This window comes from Staurois parvus, unplaced genomic scaffold, assembly GCF_062004578.1.
Source record: "Staurois parvus isolate SC_StPar_1 unplaced genomic scaffold, SC_StPar_1.0 ptg001445l, whole genome shotgun sequence".
Classification (NCBI taxonomy): Eukaryota; Metazoa; Chordata; class Amphibia; order Anura; family Ranidae; genus Staurois; species Staurois parvus.
In genome coordinates, this window is record NW_028319241.1 from 361,327 (window position 1) to 375,170 (window position 13,844).

At 52.5% G+C, this 13,844-nt stretch overlaps 1 protein-coding gene across 1 annotated transcript in view; it reads left to right on the plus strand.

Annotated features, from left to right (window-relative positions):
- Positions 1-13,844, plus strand: part of BABAM2 (BRISC and BRCA1 A complex member 2) — a 224,831-nt gene that overhangs the window by 209,968 nt on the left and 1,019 nt on the right. The window contains exons 9-10 of the mRNA XM_089662229.1: positions 7,760-7,830; positions 11,157-11,239. Of these exons, the coding sequence (XP_089518355.1) occupies positions 7,760-7,830; positions 11,157-11,239 (154 nt within the window). The remainder of the gene's footprint in view (positions 1-7,759; positions 7,831-11,156; positions 11,240-13,844) is intronic.

A 13,844-nucleotide genomic window follows, 5' to 3' on the forward strand; every position in this document is an offset into this window, starting at 1 on the left:
AATACCAATACAATACAATACATGAGGGGTTCGAGGGCCCTGCTCCTTGGAGCTTACAATCTAGGAGGGGGGGATAGTGGCACAGGAGGAGATAGCTGTGGGGGATGGAGCGGTAGGAAGAGTGGAGGAGGTCGGCAAGTTAGCAGGGGGTGGGGTAGGCTTCCCTGAAGAGATGGGTTTTCAGGGTGTGCCTAAAGGAGAGGAGAGTAGGTGATAATCTGATGGGTTGGGGCAGGGAGTTCCAGAGGATGGGTGACACCCTGGAGAAGTCCTGGAGGCGGGCATGGGAGGAGGAGACCAGGGAACTAGAGAGAAGGAGGTCTTGTGAGGAGCGGAGTGTGCGTGTTGGGTGGTACTTGGATATTAGGTCAGTGATGTAGTTCGGGGCAGTATGGTGGACGGCTTTGTATGTCAGTGTTAGGATTTTGAATTTGATCCGTTGCGCAATCGGAAGCCAGTGGAGGGATTGGCAAAGGGGGGTGGCGGAGACGGAGCGGTTGGAAAGGTGGATGAGTCTGGCAGCCGTATTCAGGATGGACTGAAGCGGGGATAGCCAGCGGCAAGGCAGGCCAGTGAGGAGGGAGTTGCAGTAGTCGAGTCGTGATATGATGAGGGAGTGGATGAGCTGTTTAGTGGTTTCTGGGGTTAGGAACGTGCGGATTTTGGCGATGTTGCGGAGGTGGAGTCTGCATGTTGCGGAGGTGGAGTCTGCATGTTGCGGAGGTGGAGTCTGCATGTTGCGGAGGTGGAGTCTGCATGAGTTTGTTAAAGATTGAACTTGGGACTGGAAGGATAGGTTGGAGTCCAGAATGACACCAAGTACTCTGGCTTGCGGGGCGGGCCTGATAGTGGCGTTGTTGGATGTGATGGAGAAGTCAGTGGGGGGGGGGGGGTCGTGCGGGCTGGGGGGGAAGACAAGAAACTCGGTTTTGGAGAGGTTCAGTTTGAGGAAGTGGAGAGACATCCAGTCTGATATGTTGCTCAGTAGGTGTGTGATTCGGGCTGAGACCAAGGGGGTGAGGTGGGGGGTGAAGAGATAGTTGAAGCCGTGAGAGTGTATGAGTTGGCCAAGGGAGGAGGTGTAGATGGAGAAGAGAAGGGGCCCGAGGACAGAGTCTTGAGGGACCCCAACAGAGAGGGGAAGTGAGGGGGAGGTGGTAGCATTATAGGTAACGCTGAAAGAGCGTTGTGACAGGTAGGATGAGATCCAGGAGAGAGCAGAATCTCTGAGGCCGAGGGAGTGTAGTTTTTTGAGGAGGAGGGGGTGGTTGATTGTGTCGAAGGCAGCGGAGAGGTCAAGGAGTAGAAGCACTGAATAGTGGCCATTAGCTTTGGCGGTTAGCAGGTCGTTGGAGAGTTTAAGTAAGGCAGTTTCGGTGGAGTGTAGGGGACGGAAGCCGGACTGTAGGGGATCGAGGAGGTTGTTGTCGTTGAGGTGAGAGCATAGGCGGGCGTAGACTAGGCGCTCGAGGAGTTTAGATGTAAATGGGAGCAGGGAGATGGGTCTGAGGTTGTTCGGGTCATTGGGGTCCAGGGAGGGCTTTTTAAGTATGGGGTGATGTGTGCATGTTTCAGAGGGGAGGGGAAAGTGCCGGAGGAGATGGAGAGATTGAAGATGTGGGTGAGGGAGCGTAGGATGGAGGGGGAGGGAGGTCATAGGAGTTGTGAGGGGATAGGGTCAAGGGGGCAGATGGTGAGGCGGGCATCAGAGAGGATCTTGGAGACTTCCTCGATGGTAGTAAGGTCAAAGGTGCGGAGTGTTGGGGGAGCTTCAGTATGAGGAATGTAGGGTGGGGTGGAAGTGGAGGTCAGAGCAGTGATGGGGCCGTGGGAGAGGGGTGATGAGGGGGTAGCTGGGTGAGGGGGAACGGGGTTGGAGGGAGTTTGAGCAGCGACAAAGTCCCTGCGGGTTATGTCGAAGGGGAGGGGGGATGAGGGGGTAGCTGTGTGAGAGGGGACAGGTTGAGAGGGCGTGTGAGTTGTGGCGATGTCTTTGCGAATTGTGTCAATCTTGTTTTTGAAGTGATTGGCAATCTCAAGGGCGGTGAGTGAGGTGCTGGGTGGAGGTGGGGGTGGAGAGAGTAGAGAGTTGAAGGTGGAGAAGAGTCGGCGAGGATTGGAGGAAAGGGCCTTGAAGAGGGTCAGGAAGTAGGCTTGTTTGGCTGCGTGGAGGGAGGAGGTGTAGGTGTGGAAGGCAGATTTGTAGCGGGTGAAGGCTTGGTGGGATTTGGTTTGGTTTGGAATTGCTATGGACCCTCGAAAAATCTCGGCCATCCTGGAATGGCTGGTGCCCACAGATAAGAAAGGGGTTCAGCGATTCATCGGCTTTGCCAACTTCTACAGAAAGTTTATTAAGAATTTCTCAGGCCTGGTATCTCCTATCACCCAACTCACGAAGATGAGAGTATGCTTTCAGTGGACACCAGAGGCACAGGTCGCCTTCGAGTCTCTCTTAAGAAGCTGTTTACGGCAGCTCCCATCCTAAGTCACCATGATGTGTCACTACCCTATATATTGGAGGTAGATGTGTCAGAAAACACAGTGGGGGCCATCCTGTCACAGAGAAAGGGTGTAAAGGACCTGATGCATCCGGTAGCCTTCTTCTCCAGGAAGCTTACCCCATCAGAGAGGAATTATGACATCGGAGATCGGGAGTTGTTGGCCATTAAAACAGCACTAGAGGAATGGAGATACCTATTGGAGGGAGCCTTGCATCCCATTCTGGTCTACACAGACCATAAAAACTTAGATTAACTGAGGACAGCTAAACGTCTCAGACCGCGTCAAGCCAGGTGGGCGTTATTCTTTTCGAGGTTCAGCTTCCATATAACGTATCGACCAGAGTCCAAGAATAGAAAACCTGACGCACTCTCGCGTATGTATGAGGACCCCAAAGAAATGCCCAAACCAGATACCATCCTGCCGGCAGGTAGTTTCCTATTACTGCAATCGGAGCTCCTGTCTAAATTACAGGCTGCGTCTATGGGACCCCCCAACTTACCTGGAGTCCCGATACAGAGTAGAGGGTCTCTTATGGAAAGGGTAACAGATCATGGTACCGGAAGGAGCTCGGACCTTGGTCCTGGGCTACTGCCACGACCATCCGTTGGCGGGCCATTTTGGAATACACAAGACTTTAGAGTTGGTGCAACACACATTTTGGTGGCCAAGTATGGCCAAAGATTGAGAGGCTTACGTAAGAACCTGTGCTGTCTGCAACAGGAATAAGCCCTCCAGGAACAAGGCTTGGGGCCTGTTACGTCCTTTACTGGTGCCCAACAGACCATGGAGCATGATCTCCATGGACTTCATAGTGGAACTACTGCCGTCACAGAATCATACTGCCATTTTCGTGGTGGTGGACCACCTTTCAAAAATGGCCCACTTCCTTCCGCTGAAAAGTACCCCATCTGCTTCCGAGACAGCACAAGTTTTCATCAGGGAAATAGTGAGACTGCATGGTGTACCCAAAAATATAGTCTCAGATCGAGGTGTTCAATTTACTTCTAAATTCTGGAAAGCGCTATGCAAAAGTCTGGAAGTGAAACTGTCCTTTTCCTCAGCTTATCACGCGCAAACGAATGGGCAGATTGAGCGGACCAATCAAACGTTGGAACAATATCTCAGATGCTACACCTCGTTCTTACAGGACGACTGGTTGGCACTCTTGCCCCTGGCGGAGTTCGCCTACAACAATGCAAGTCACTCTGCCACCAGGCAGTCCCCATTTTTCGCAAGTTATGGTTTCCATCCCACCTTCTTGCTCGACCTGATCCCAGAAAACCCGGTTCCTGCAGCTCAAGACTCCTTAAAATTCTTTGCGTCCAACAACAAATTGTTACAGGAGGCAATGGCAAAGGCCCAGGAAGATAGCAAAAGGGCCTTTGATAGAAGAAGAGGGGAATTGGTCGTGCACCCAGGGGATTAGGTTTGGTTAGCAACTACCAACCTAAAGATGGCATGCCCGTGAAGGAAATTGGCACCCAAGTTTGTGGGCCCATTTCAGGTGAAGCGGCAAATTAACGAAGTGGCTTTTGAATTAGCTTTGCCCGAGTCTTTCAAAATACACCACAGTGGTTTTTTTATGCGTTCTGATCTGCCCAGCAACAAGTTGGCGAAAAAAAAAAGAATCAAAAACACGTGTGCAAAAATGCAAAACGTACCGCAGAAACGGATCAAACGCAAACTGCATAGGTGTGAGCCGCGCCTTCCACGTTGTCTGTGTTCATTGTGAGGAGCTCCGCTTGTTATTTTGTCTCTTTATAGAACATTTATTGTTCTCTTCAGCTCTCTGGGTATAATTAGCTGTTTCTGCCATTTCCGGTTCCTCCTCGTGTATAATACCGGGCTGGATACATTGTTATCAGATGTCCTTTGTGTCGGAGAAGAGCTGACGTCAGTCCCGGAGCTTGTTATGGAACATTGTTAGGATTGCTACAATAAATGAGTCCCGCAGTCTGCCGACTTCTCTGTATTCCGGGTATGAAGAACATTGATGGTGAAGTCTGAAAGCACAAGAATACAAATACATCATTTACATATATATATATATATATATACACGGCTCAAAAAGATGAAAGGAAGACTCTGAGAACCCATCAGATCCCAATGGGGAGGAATCTCCTGCTGGATCTCTATACTGACATGGACGGGGGATGGGTGAGGAATGTAAGGACGCCCCATCGTTTGATGGAAATGATGGACCTACAGAGGACTGAATTCACAGACACCCCGAAAATCAAAGTGAAGAAATGATGCATCAGGCGAGTCCATGTTGGTGAAATGTCATTGCAACAACTCAGAATGGTCCTCAGTAGTCTGTGTGGCCCCCACGTGCTTGTATGCATGCCTGACAACGTCGGGGAAGGCTCCTAATGAGACCACGGATGGTGTCCTGGGGGATTTCCTCTCAGATCTGGACCAGGGCGTCACTGAGCTCCTGGACAGTCTGAGGTGCAACCTGGCGGCGTTGGATGGACCGAAACATGACATCCCAGAGGGGTTCTACTGGGTGTAGGTCAGGTGAGCGTTGGGAGCCATTCAATGGTATCAATTCCTTCATCCTCCAGGAACTGCCTGCATACTCTCATCACATGAGGCCGGGCATTGTCCTGCACCAGGAGGAACCCAGGACCCACTGCACCAGGAGGAACCCAGGGTCCACCGCACCAGGAGGAACCCGGGACCACTGCACCAAGAGGAACCCGGGACCCACTGCACCAGGAGGAACCCGGGACCCGCCGCACCAGGAGGAACCCGGGACCCGCCGCACCAGGAGGAACCCAGGACCCGCCGCACCAGGAGGAACCCAGGACCCACCGCACCAGAAGGAACCCAGGACCCACCGCACCAGGAGGGACCCAGGACCCACCGCACCAGGAGGAACCCAGGACCCACCACACCAGCGTAGGGTCTGACAATGGGTCCAAGGATTTCATCCCCATATCTAATGGCAGTCAGGGTGCCATTGTCTAGCCTGTAGAGGTCTGTGTGTCCCTCCATGGATATGCCTCCCCAGACCATCACTGACCCACCACCAGAACGGTCATGCTGAACCATGTTACAGGCAGCAGAACGTTCTCCATGGCTTCTCCAGACCCTTTCATGTCTGTCACATGTGCTCAGGGGAAACCTGCTCTCATCTGTGAAAAGCACAGGGTGCCAGTGGTGGACCTGCCAATTCTGGGGTTCAATGGCCAATGCCAATCCAGCTCTATGGTGCCGGGCAGTGAGCACAGGGCCCACTAGAGGACGTCGGGCCCTCAGGCCACCCTCATGAAGTCTGTTTCTGATATTTGGTCAGAGACATTCACACCAGTCTCCTGCTGGAGGTCATTTTGTAGGGCTCTGGCAGGGCTCATCCTGTTCCTCCTTGCACAAAGGAGCAGATACCGGTCCTGCTGATGGGTTAAGGACCTTCTACGGCCCTTTCCAGCTCTCCTGGAGTCACTGCCTGTCTCCTGGAATCTCCTCCATGCTCTTGCCTCCTAGAATCTCCTCCATGCTCTTGAGACTGTGCTGGGAGACACAGCAAACCTTCTGGCAATGGCAGGTATTGATGTGCCATCCTGGAGGAGTTGGACTGCCTGTGCAATCTCTGTAGGGTCCAGGTATGGCCTCATCCTACCAGTAGTGACACTGACCCTAGACAAATGCAAAACGAGTGAAAAACAGTCAGAAAAGAGGAGTAGGGAAAGAAATATCAGTGTCCTCCACCTGTAAAACCATTCCTGCTTTATGGGTCGTCTCATTGTTGCCCATCTAGTGCACCTGTTAGTAATTTCATGAACACCAAAGCAGCTGAAACTGATGAACAACCCCCTCTGCGACTTCCCTGACCAGATCCATATCCCAGGAGTGTCATTGACTTGATGCCAGACTCGGATTACAAAGTCCTCCTTTCATTTTTGAGCAGTGTGTGTGTATATATATATATATATATATATATATATATTTATACATACACACTATATTGGCCAAAGTATTGTCCCCGCCCTCCAAATCATGTGATTCAGGTGTTCCAATCCCCTCCATATCATGTGATTCAGGTGCTCCAATCCCCTCCATGGATACAGGTGTATACAATCAAGCCCCTAGGCATGCAGACGGCTTCTACAAACATTGGTGAAAGAATGGGTCGCTCTCAGGAGCTCAGTGACTCCAAGCGTGGTCCCGTGATAGGTGGCCACCTGGGCAATAAGTCCATCCGTGACATTTCCTGGCTACTAAATATTCCACCAACTGTTAGTGGGATTATAACAAAGTGGAAGCCACTGGGAACAACAGCCACTCAGCCACCAAGTGGTAGGCCACGTCACATGACAGGGCGGGGTCAGAGCTTCATGGAATGGGTTTCCATGGCCGAGCAGCTGCATCCAAGCCTTCCATCACCAAGTGTAATGCAAAGCGTTGGATGCCGTAGTGTAAAGCACGCCACCACTGGACTCTAGAGCAGGGGAGACGTGTTCTGTGGAGTGACCAATCACGCTTCTCTGTCTGGCAATCCGATGGACATGTTTTGGTAGCAGGATGAGGATTAAAATAGTTCATGTTGACTGAGTGAGTAAAGTTCTGCTGTAAGCCCTGATGAAGGGAAGTGCCTAGACCACGGAATGTGTTGACTGTTATACCTTGTGGCAGTCCCCGTGGCGTAGCTTGAAGCTTGTGGGCCCTGATGCAAAAGTTGACCTGGGGTTCCCCAACCTGTCCTGGGCCCTGTGCGGGGTGGGAGGACCCTCTAACTTCCAGATTCACATACAAGCCCACCACTATCACCTGGCAGTTCAGAGTATGGCCTGCCCCCACCTTGTGTGCACATGCAGGGTGGAGAGGGGCTGTACTGGGTTGGGTGGGGAGGGGGGAGCAGAGAGTGCGCCACTGGGGAAAAGGGCTTACCCCATCACCCTGTGTAGGTGAAACCAGAAACTCAGAGGGCCTAGGACTGGCCTGGGTGGCTCCCTGTCCAGCCCACCTGGACCATCTGAGTGCTGCAGGAGTGGGGTCACCATTGCGACCCATCAAGCTCCACCCATGGTTAGCCCAGTGTATGGTACATAAAGGCCCCCTTGGTTTTTGGCACTCTGTCTACATCTTCTTCTTCCAAATTCTATAGAGAGCTTTTTGGAGTTCCCTGAGCAACGAGCGTAGCCCAACCAGAGAGCCCCATGATAATATGGGACCCCAGCTGGACCGAAGCCTGTGATTGGTCTCCTGTGTACAGGATCGGTATATAGTAATGTATCTGTGTCTTGGTCTGCAGGTTCAGTACGTCATACAAGGTTATCACAAGAGGCGGGAATATATCGCGGCCTTCCTCAGTCACTTCGGAACGTAAGTCACTTCTGTCTTGCTGGGCTATTACAAGTGTGGTCGGTGGCCTTGTGGGTACCTTTATAGGGGCCTTATGTACCCCCCCCCCCCCCCCAGCGACTAAATACCACCAATGAGCATGACTGCAGATAAAATATTCCACTGAGAAAAGATGACGTGCTGCTAAGGCAGAATAGCCGGACCTTCCCCATATGGAAGAAAAATATATTTGAAATACTAAAATTTTGGCCATATTTCAAAATATATTTCAATAAAAATATATATACTGTATGTTGAAATGCATTTTTATTACAAAATACATGAAAAATATACTGTATGTCTTTAACCACCTCCCGTCCGGTCGTTGTATATAAATGGCCAGACGGTGGCAGTGCAGGGGAGGGTGGACGTTTATAAACGGCCTCCCCGCATCCTGCTTGTGTGTGCTCCCTGGGAGCGCGCAGCACTGCGATCCGGTGCCCGATGTGTCCTCGCGTTTGATGACCGGCACAGTCACGCTGCCCCGTGATTGATCCCCTATGCTGGATCATGTGATTTATAGTGTCACATGACCACGGACCATATACTAATATTACCTAGACTGCGGATACAAGGCACAATACTTCCATAATATAAGGGGGGAGATACCCGTTGGTCCTGTATTGATGTACAGTATTCCAGCACAGAGAACCCAGGCAGGGGTGACAACACTGGTCTGGATTTCGGTGCAGCAGAGACAGGGTTGTCAGATCAGACAGGAAGTGAGGAGCTTTCTGGATTTGTGGCGGGATCAGCAGCTATACTCCTGTAGTTGCAGCAGGACACAGATCATGGAGGAATGTGATTGGATTGCGGAGATGTTTTACACATTAAGCAATCTGCGGCTTTCCAGCCTCCAGGGAACTGCAGACCCTTGAAGTTCCCACACGGCGGGGCCACCTGAACCCGGCTTCCTGTAGAGCAGAGCGGGGTGTCAGCTGTGTGCCGGGGAGGCGGATGATATCGCAGACATTTCTGCAGAATCTGAACCCTGCTGTGCGTATCTCTGCGCTCTGTGATGTCACTGCGCTCTGTGATGTCACTGCACTCTGTGATGTCACTGCTTTCCTGGGAATAGGTGAGACGCATTCCTAGGAAGGTGATGCTGCAGATACACTGATACCGGAGCTCTGGGGAACAGACCCGCCCCACTCAGACTTTGCCCCAAAGGAGCTTACAATCTAATGTCCCGCCCCAGTCATATACTCCATGTGAGGATCAGGCAGGTGAGGGGTATCGCAGGGGAGGGGTATCGTGGGTGAGGGGTATGCAGGTGAGGGGTATACAGGTGAGGGGTATCATGGGTGAGGGGTATGCAGGTGTGGGGTATCGTGGGTGAGGGGTATACAGGTGAGGGGTATACAGGTGAGGGGTATCATGGGTGAGGGGTATGCAGGTGAGGGGTATACAGGTGAGGGGTATGCAGGTGAGGGGTATCATGGGTGAGGGGTATGCAGGTGAGGGGTATACAGGTGAGGGGTATGCAGGTGAGGGGTATCCGGGTGAGGGGTATCGCGGGTGAGGGGTATCGTGGGTGAGGGGTATCCGGGTGAGGGGTATCCGGGTGAGGGGTATCGCGGGTGAGGGGTATCGTGGGTGAGGGGTATACAGGTGAGGGGTATACAGGTGAGGGGTATCGCGGGTGACGGAGATTTGACTGCACCAATGAAGAATTCCAGGCATCAGCATGTTATACATTGTTACATTGTTGCAGTTTGGAGCAGTTACTGTGTATATGACATACCTGGGTGTTGCTGGAAGTGGGACATCACTACTACACATCTACTACACCGTTACTACACTGTTACTACATCACTACTACACCACTACCACACAGCTACTACACCACTACTACACCACTACCACACTGCTGCTACACCTCTACTACATCACTACTTAGCTACTACTACAACTCTATTACACTGCTTCTACACCACTACCACACTGCTACTACACACCACTACTATACTACTAATACACCGCTGCTACACCACTACCACACAGCTACTACACCACTACTACACCACTACCACACAGCTACTACACCACTACTACACCACTACCACACAGCTACTACACCACTACCACACAGCTACTACACCACTACCACACAGCTACTACACCACTACTACACCACTACCACACTGCTACTACACCGCTGCTATATCACTACCACACTACTACTACAGTAACCCAGTGATTGTTTCAGAGTCTTGTGCTGAGTGGCTGGCCTTCTGCATTCCCACTCAGTGCACCATTCAGATGATGAATTGCGTTGTCTGAATGAATGCAACACATTCTCTGATTGGACAAGGTGGAGAGTGTGATGTCACCACTCGCCTCTCCACCTCATCCACTCAGAGAATGTGTTGCATTCATTCAGACAACGCAATTCATCATCTGAATGGTGCCTGTGACTTTCTATGGTGTGATCTGGTCTGATCCCGGGTCCACACTGATGCAGTGCAGAATTTGCAGCGTTTTCAGTGTGAATTCCGCACCGCGTCACAATCGCACCCCGTTCATGCAAACCGCTGCGGGTGTGTATGTTAAGTTAACGACACCCCGACATCGGTCCAAAAAACGCAGTGCGACGTGCAGAATCGGATCACATTGGGTGTGAATACCCGTGCAATCCGATTCTAGTGTGGACCCAAAAAAAGGGTCCTGCGTGTTTTTGGTGCAAATAGAGAAATACAAAATGTACGACTCCGATCGCACCGCACACACATCACATGTGATTGGCAGAGGAATGCGGTGCGGTTCAGAATCACATGTGATTGGCAGAGGAATGCGGTGCGGTTCAGAATCACAGGTGATTGGCAGAGGAATGCGGTGCGGTTCAGAATCACATGTGATTGGCAGAGGAATGCGGTGCGGTTCAGGATCACATGTGATTGGCAGAGGAATGCGGTGCGGTTCAGGATCACATGTGATTGGCAGAGGAATGCGGTGCGGTTCAGAATCACATGTGATTGGCAGAGGAATGCGGTGCGGTTCAGAATCACATGTGATTGGCAGAGGAATGCGGTGCGGTTCCTGGGCGAATCACATGCGATATGCTGCACCGCATGTATGTGAAACCGGGCATAAGATTATGGAAGGAAATTGGAGCACGTGGTGGAAACACGGGGACAGCATGTGAAGTCCATGCAGACAGCAGCCTTGTTGGGACTAGTCCCTGGACCCCGATGCTGGTAGGAGGAGAGGTCGAAGTGATGGGTTCAGTGTTCCTTCCTGTATCATTGGTTGTATGAAGAGTCATGTTGGTGGGAAGTGCTGATCCTGGCTGTCCTGTGTCTTTGCAGCGGTGTGGTCGAGTACGACGCCGAGGGATTCACAAAGCTGACTCTGCTGCTGACATGGAAGGACTTCTGTTTCCTGGTTCACAGTGAGTAGAGCGCTCCAGGCAAACGCTTTCATCCCCCCCATCATCCCCCCCCATCATCTCCCCTCCATCATCCCCCCCATCATCTCCCCTCCATCATCCCCCCCAATCATCCCCCCCAAACATGGAATCCAACGTGACCGCCTTATCAACGGGCAGATCAGACGTCCTCCCACAAATACACATTTCATGGCCGCTAATAAATGCCAAATGTGCCGGAGCGACAGGGAACAGCACATAGATCCATTCATGGAGATCTCAGGCTGGTGCCATAGATGTCAGAGAGCTCATAGATCCATTCATGGAGATCTCAGGCTGGTGCCATAGATGTCAGAGAGCTCATAGATCCATTCATGGAGATCTCAGGCTGGTGCCATAGACGTCAGGCAGCTCATAGATCCATTCATGGAGATCTCAGGCTGGTGCCATAGACGTCAGGCAGCTCATAGATCCATTCATGGAGATCTCAGGCTGGTGCCATAGACGTCAGGCAGCTCATAGATCCATTCATGGAGATCTCAGGCTGGTGCCATAGATGTCAGAGAGCTCATAGATCCATTCATGGAGATCTCAGGCTGGTGCCATAGATGTCAGAGAGCTCATAGATCCATTCATGGAGATCTCAGGCTGGTGCCATAGACGTCAGGCAGCTCATAGATCCATTCATGGAGATCTCAGGCTGGTGTCATAGACGTCAGAGAGCTCATAGATCCATTAATGGAGACCTCAGGCTGGTGCCATAGACGTCAGGCAGCTCATAGATCCATTAATGGAGACCTCAGGCTGGTGCCATAGACGTCAGAGAGCTCATAGATCTATTCATGGAGATCTCAGGCTGGTGCCATAGATGTCAGAGAGCTCATAGATCCATTCATGGAGATCTCAGGCTGGTGCCATAGATGTCAGAGAGCTCATAGATCCATTCATGGAGATCTCAGGCTGGTGCCATAGACGTCAGGCAGCTCATAGATCCATTCATGGAGACCTCAGGCTGGTGCCATAGACGTCAGAGAGCTCATAGATCCATTCATGGAGATCTCAGGCTGGTGCCATAGACGTCAGGCAGCTCATAGATCCATTCATGGAGACCTCAGGCTGGTGCCACAGCTCTACACACACAACATCGGGCCACATCTGGGTGGGAGGGGTCACCCTGTCTATTCTGCCTGTGTTTGTGTAGACTTCCTCAGCCAAGCAGATACAAACTCCATGCAGATGATTGGAATCGAACCTTGGGCCATACACTGCAAGGCAGGATTGCCAGCCACCGAGTCTGACTTGAGTTATCATCGTGTGGACTTCTTCAACATTGGGAGAGACTACTAGAATTGCACATTTCACAGCGTTCACGCCTGCAGACTGGAGGGGGGCATGAAAAATCATGAACTGATAAAGGGGAAGGGGTAGAAGGAGCAGAGCTGCAGAGTCACTGATGGTGGGGGGGGGGGGGGGGGGGGGCAGGGTGAGCTGAGCTGCAGCAGTCACTGATGGTAAGGTGGGGGGGGGGCAGGGTGAGCTGAGCTGCAGCAGTCACTGATGGTAAGGTGGGGGGGGACAGGGTGAGCTGAGCTGCAGTAACTGATGGTGAGGTGGGGGGGGTGGGACAGGGTTAGCTGAGTTCCAGAGTCACTGATGGTATGGGAGGGGGCAGGGTGAGCTGAGCTGCAGAGTCACTGATGGTAAGGGAGGGGGCAGGGTGAGCTGAGCTGCAGAGTCACTGATGGTAAGGGAGGGGGCAGGGTGAGCTGAGCTGCAGAGTCACTGATGGTAAAGGAGGGGGGCAGGGTGAGCTGAGCTGCAGAGTCACTGATGGTAAGGGGGGGGCAGGGTGAGCTGAGCTGCAGAGTCACTGATGGTAAGGGAGGGCAGGGTGAGCTGAGCTGCAGAGTCACTGATGTTAAAGGAGGGGGGGGGCAGGGTGAGCTGAGCTGCAGAGTCACTGATGGTATAGGAGGGGGGTAGGGTGAGCAGAGCTGAAGAGTCACTGATGGTAAGGGAGGGGGGAGGGGCAGGGTGAGCTGAGCTGCAGAGTCACTGATGGTAAAGGAGGGGGGGGGGGGGCAGGGTGAGCTGAGCTGCAGAGTCACTGATGGTATAGGAGGGGGGTAGGGTGAGCAGAGCTGAAGAGTCACTGATGGTAAGGGAGGGGGGAGGGGCAGGGTGAGCTGAGCTGCAGAGTCACTGATGGTAAGGGAGGGGGGCAGGGTGAGCTGAGCTGAGCTGCAGAGTCACAGATGCTAAAGGAGGGGGGCAGGGTGAGCTGAGCTGCAGAGTCACTGATGGTTGGGGGGGGCAGGCTTAGCTGAGCTGCAGAGTCACTGATGGTATAGGAGGGGGGCAGGGTGAGGTGAGCTGCAGAATCACTGATGGTAAGGGAGGGGGGCAGGGTGAGCTGAGCTGAGCTGCAGAGTCACAGATGCTAAAGGAGGGGGGCAGGGTGAGCTGAGCTGCAGAGTCACTGATGGTAAGGGAGGGGGGCAGGGTGAGGTGAGCTGCAGAGTCACTGATGGTATAGGAGGGGGCAGGGTGAGCTGAGCTGCAGAGTCACTGATGGTAAGGGAGGGGGGCAGGGTGAGGTGAGCTGCAGAGTCACTGATGTTAAGGGGGG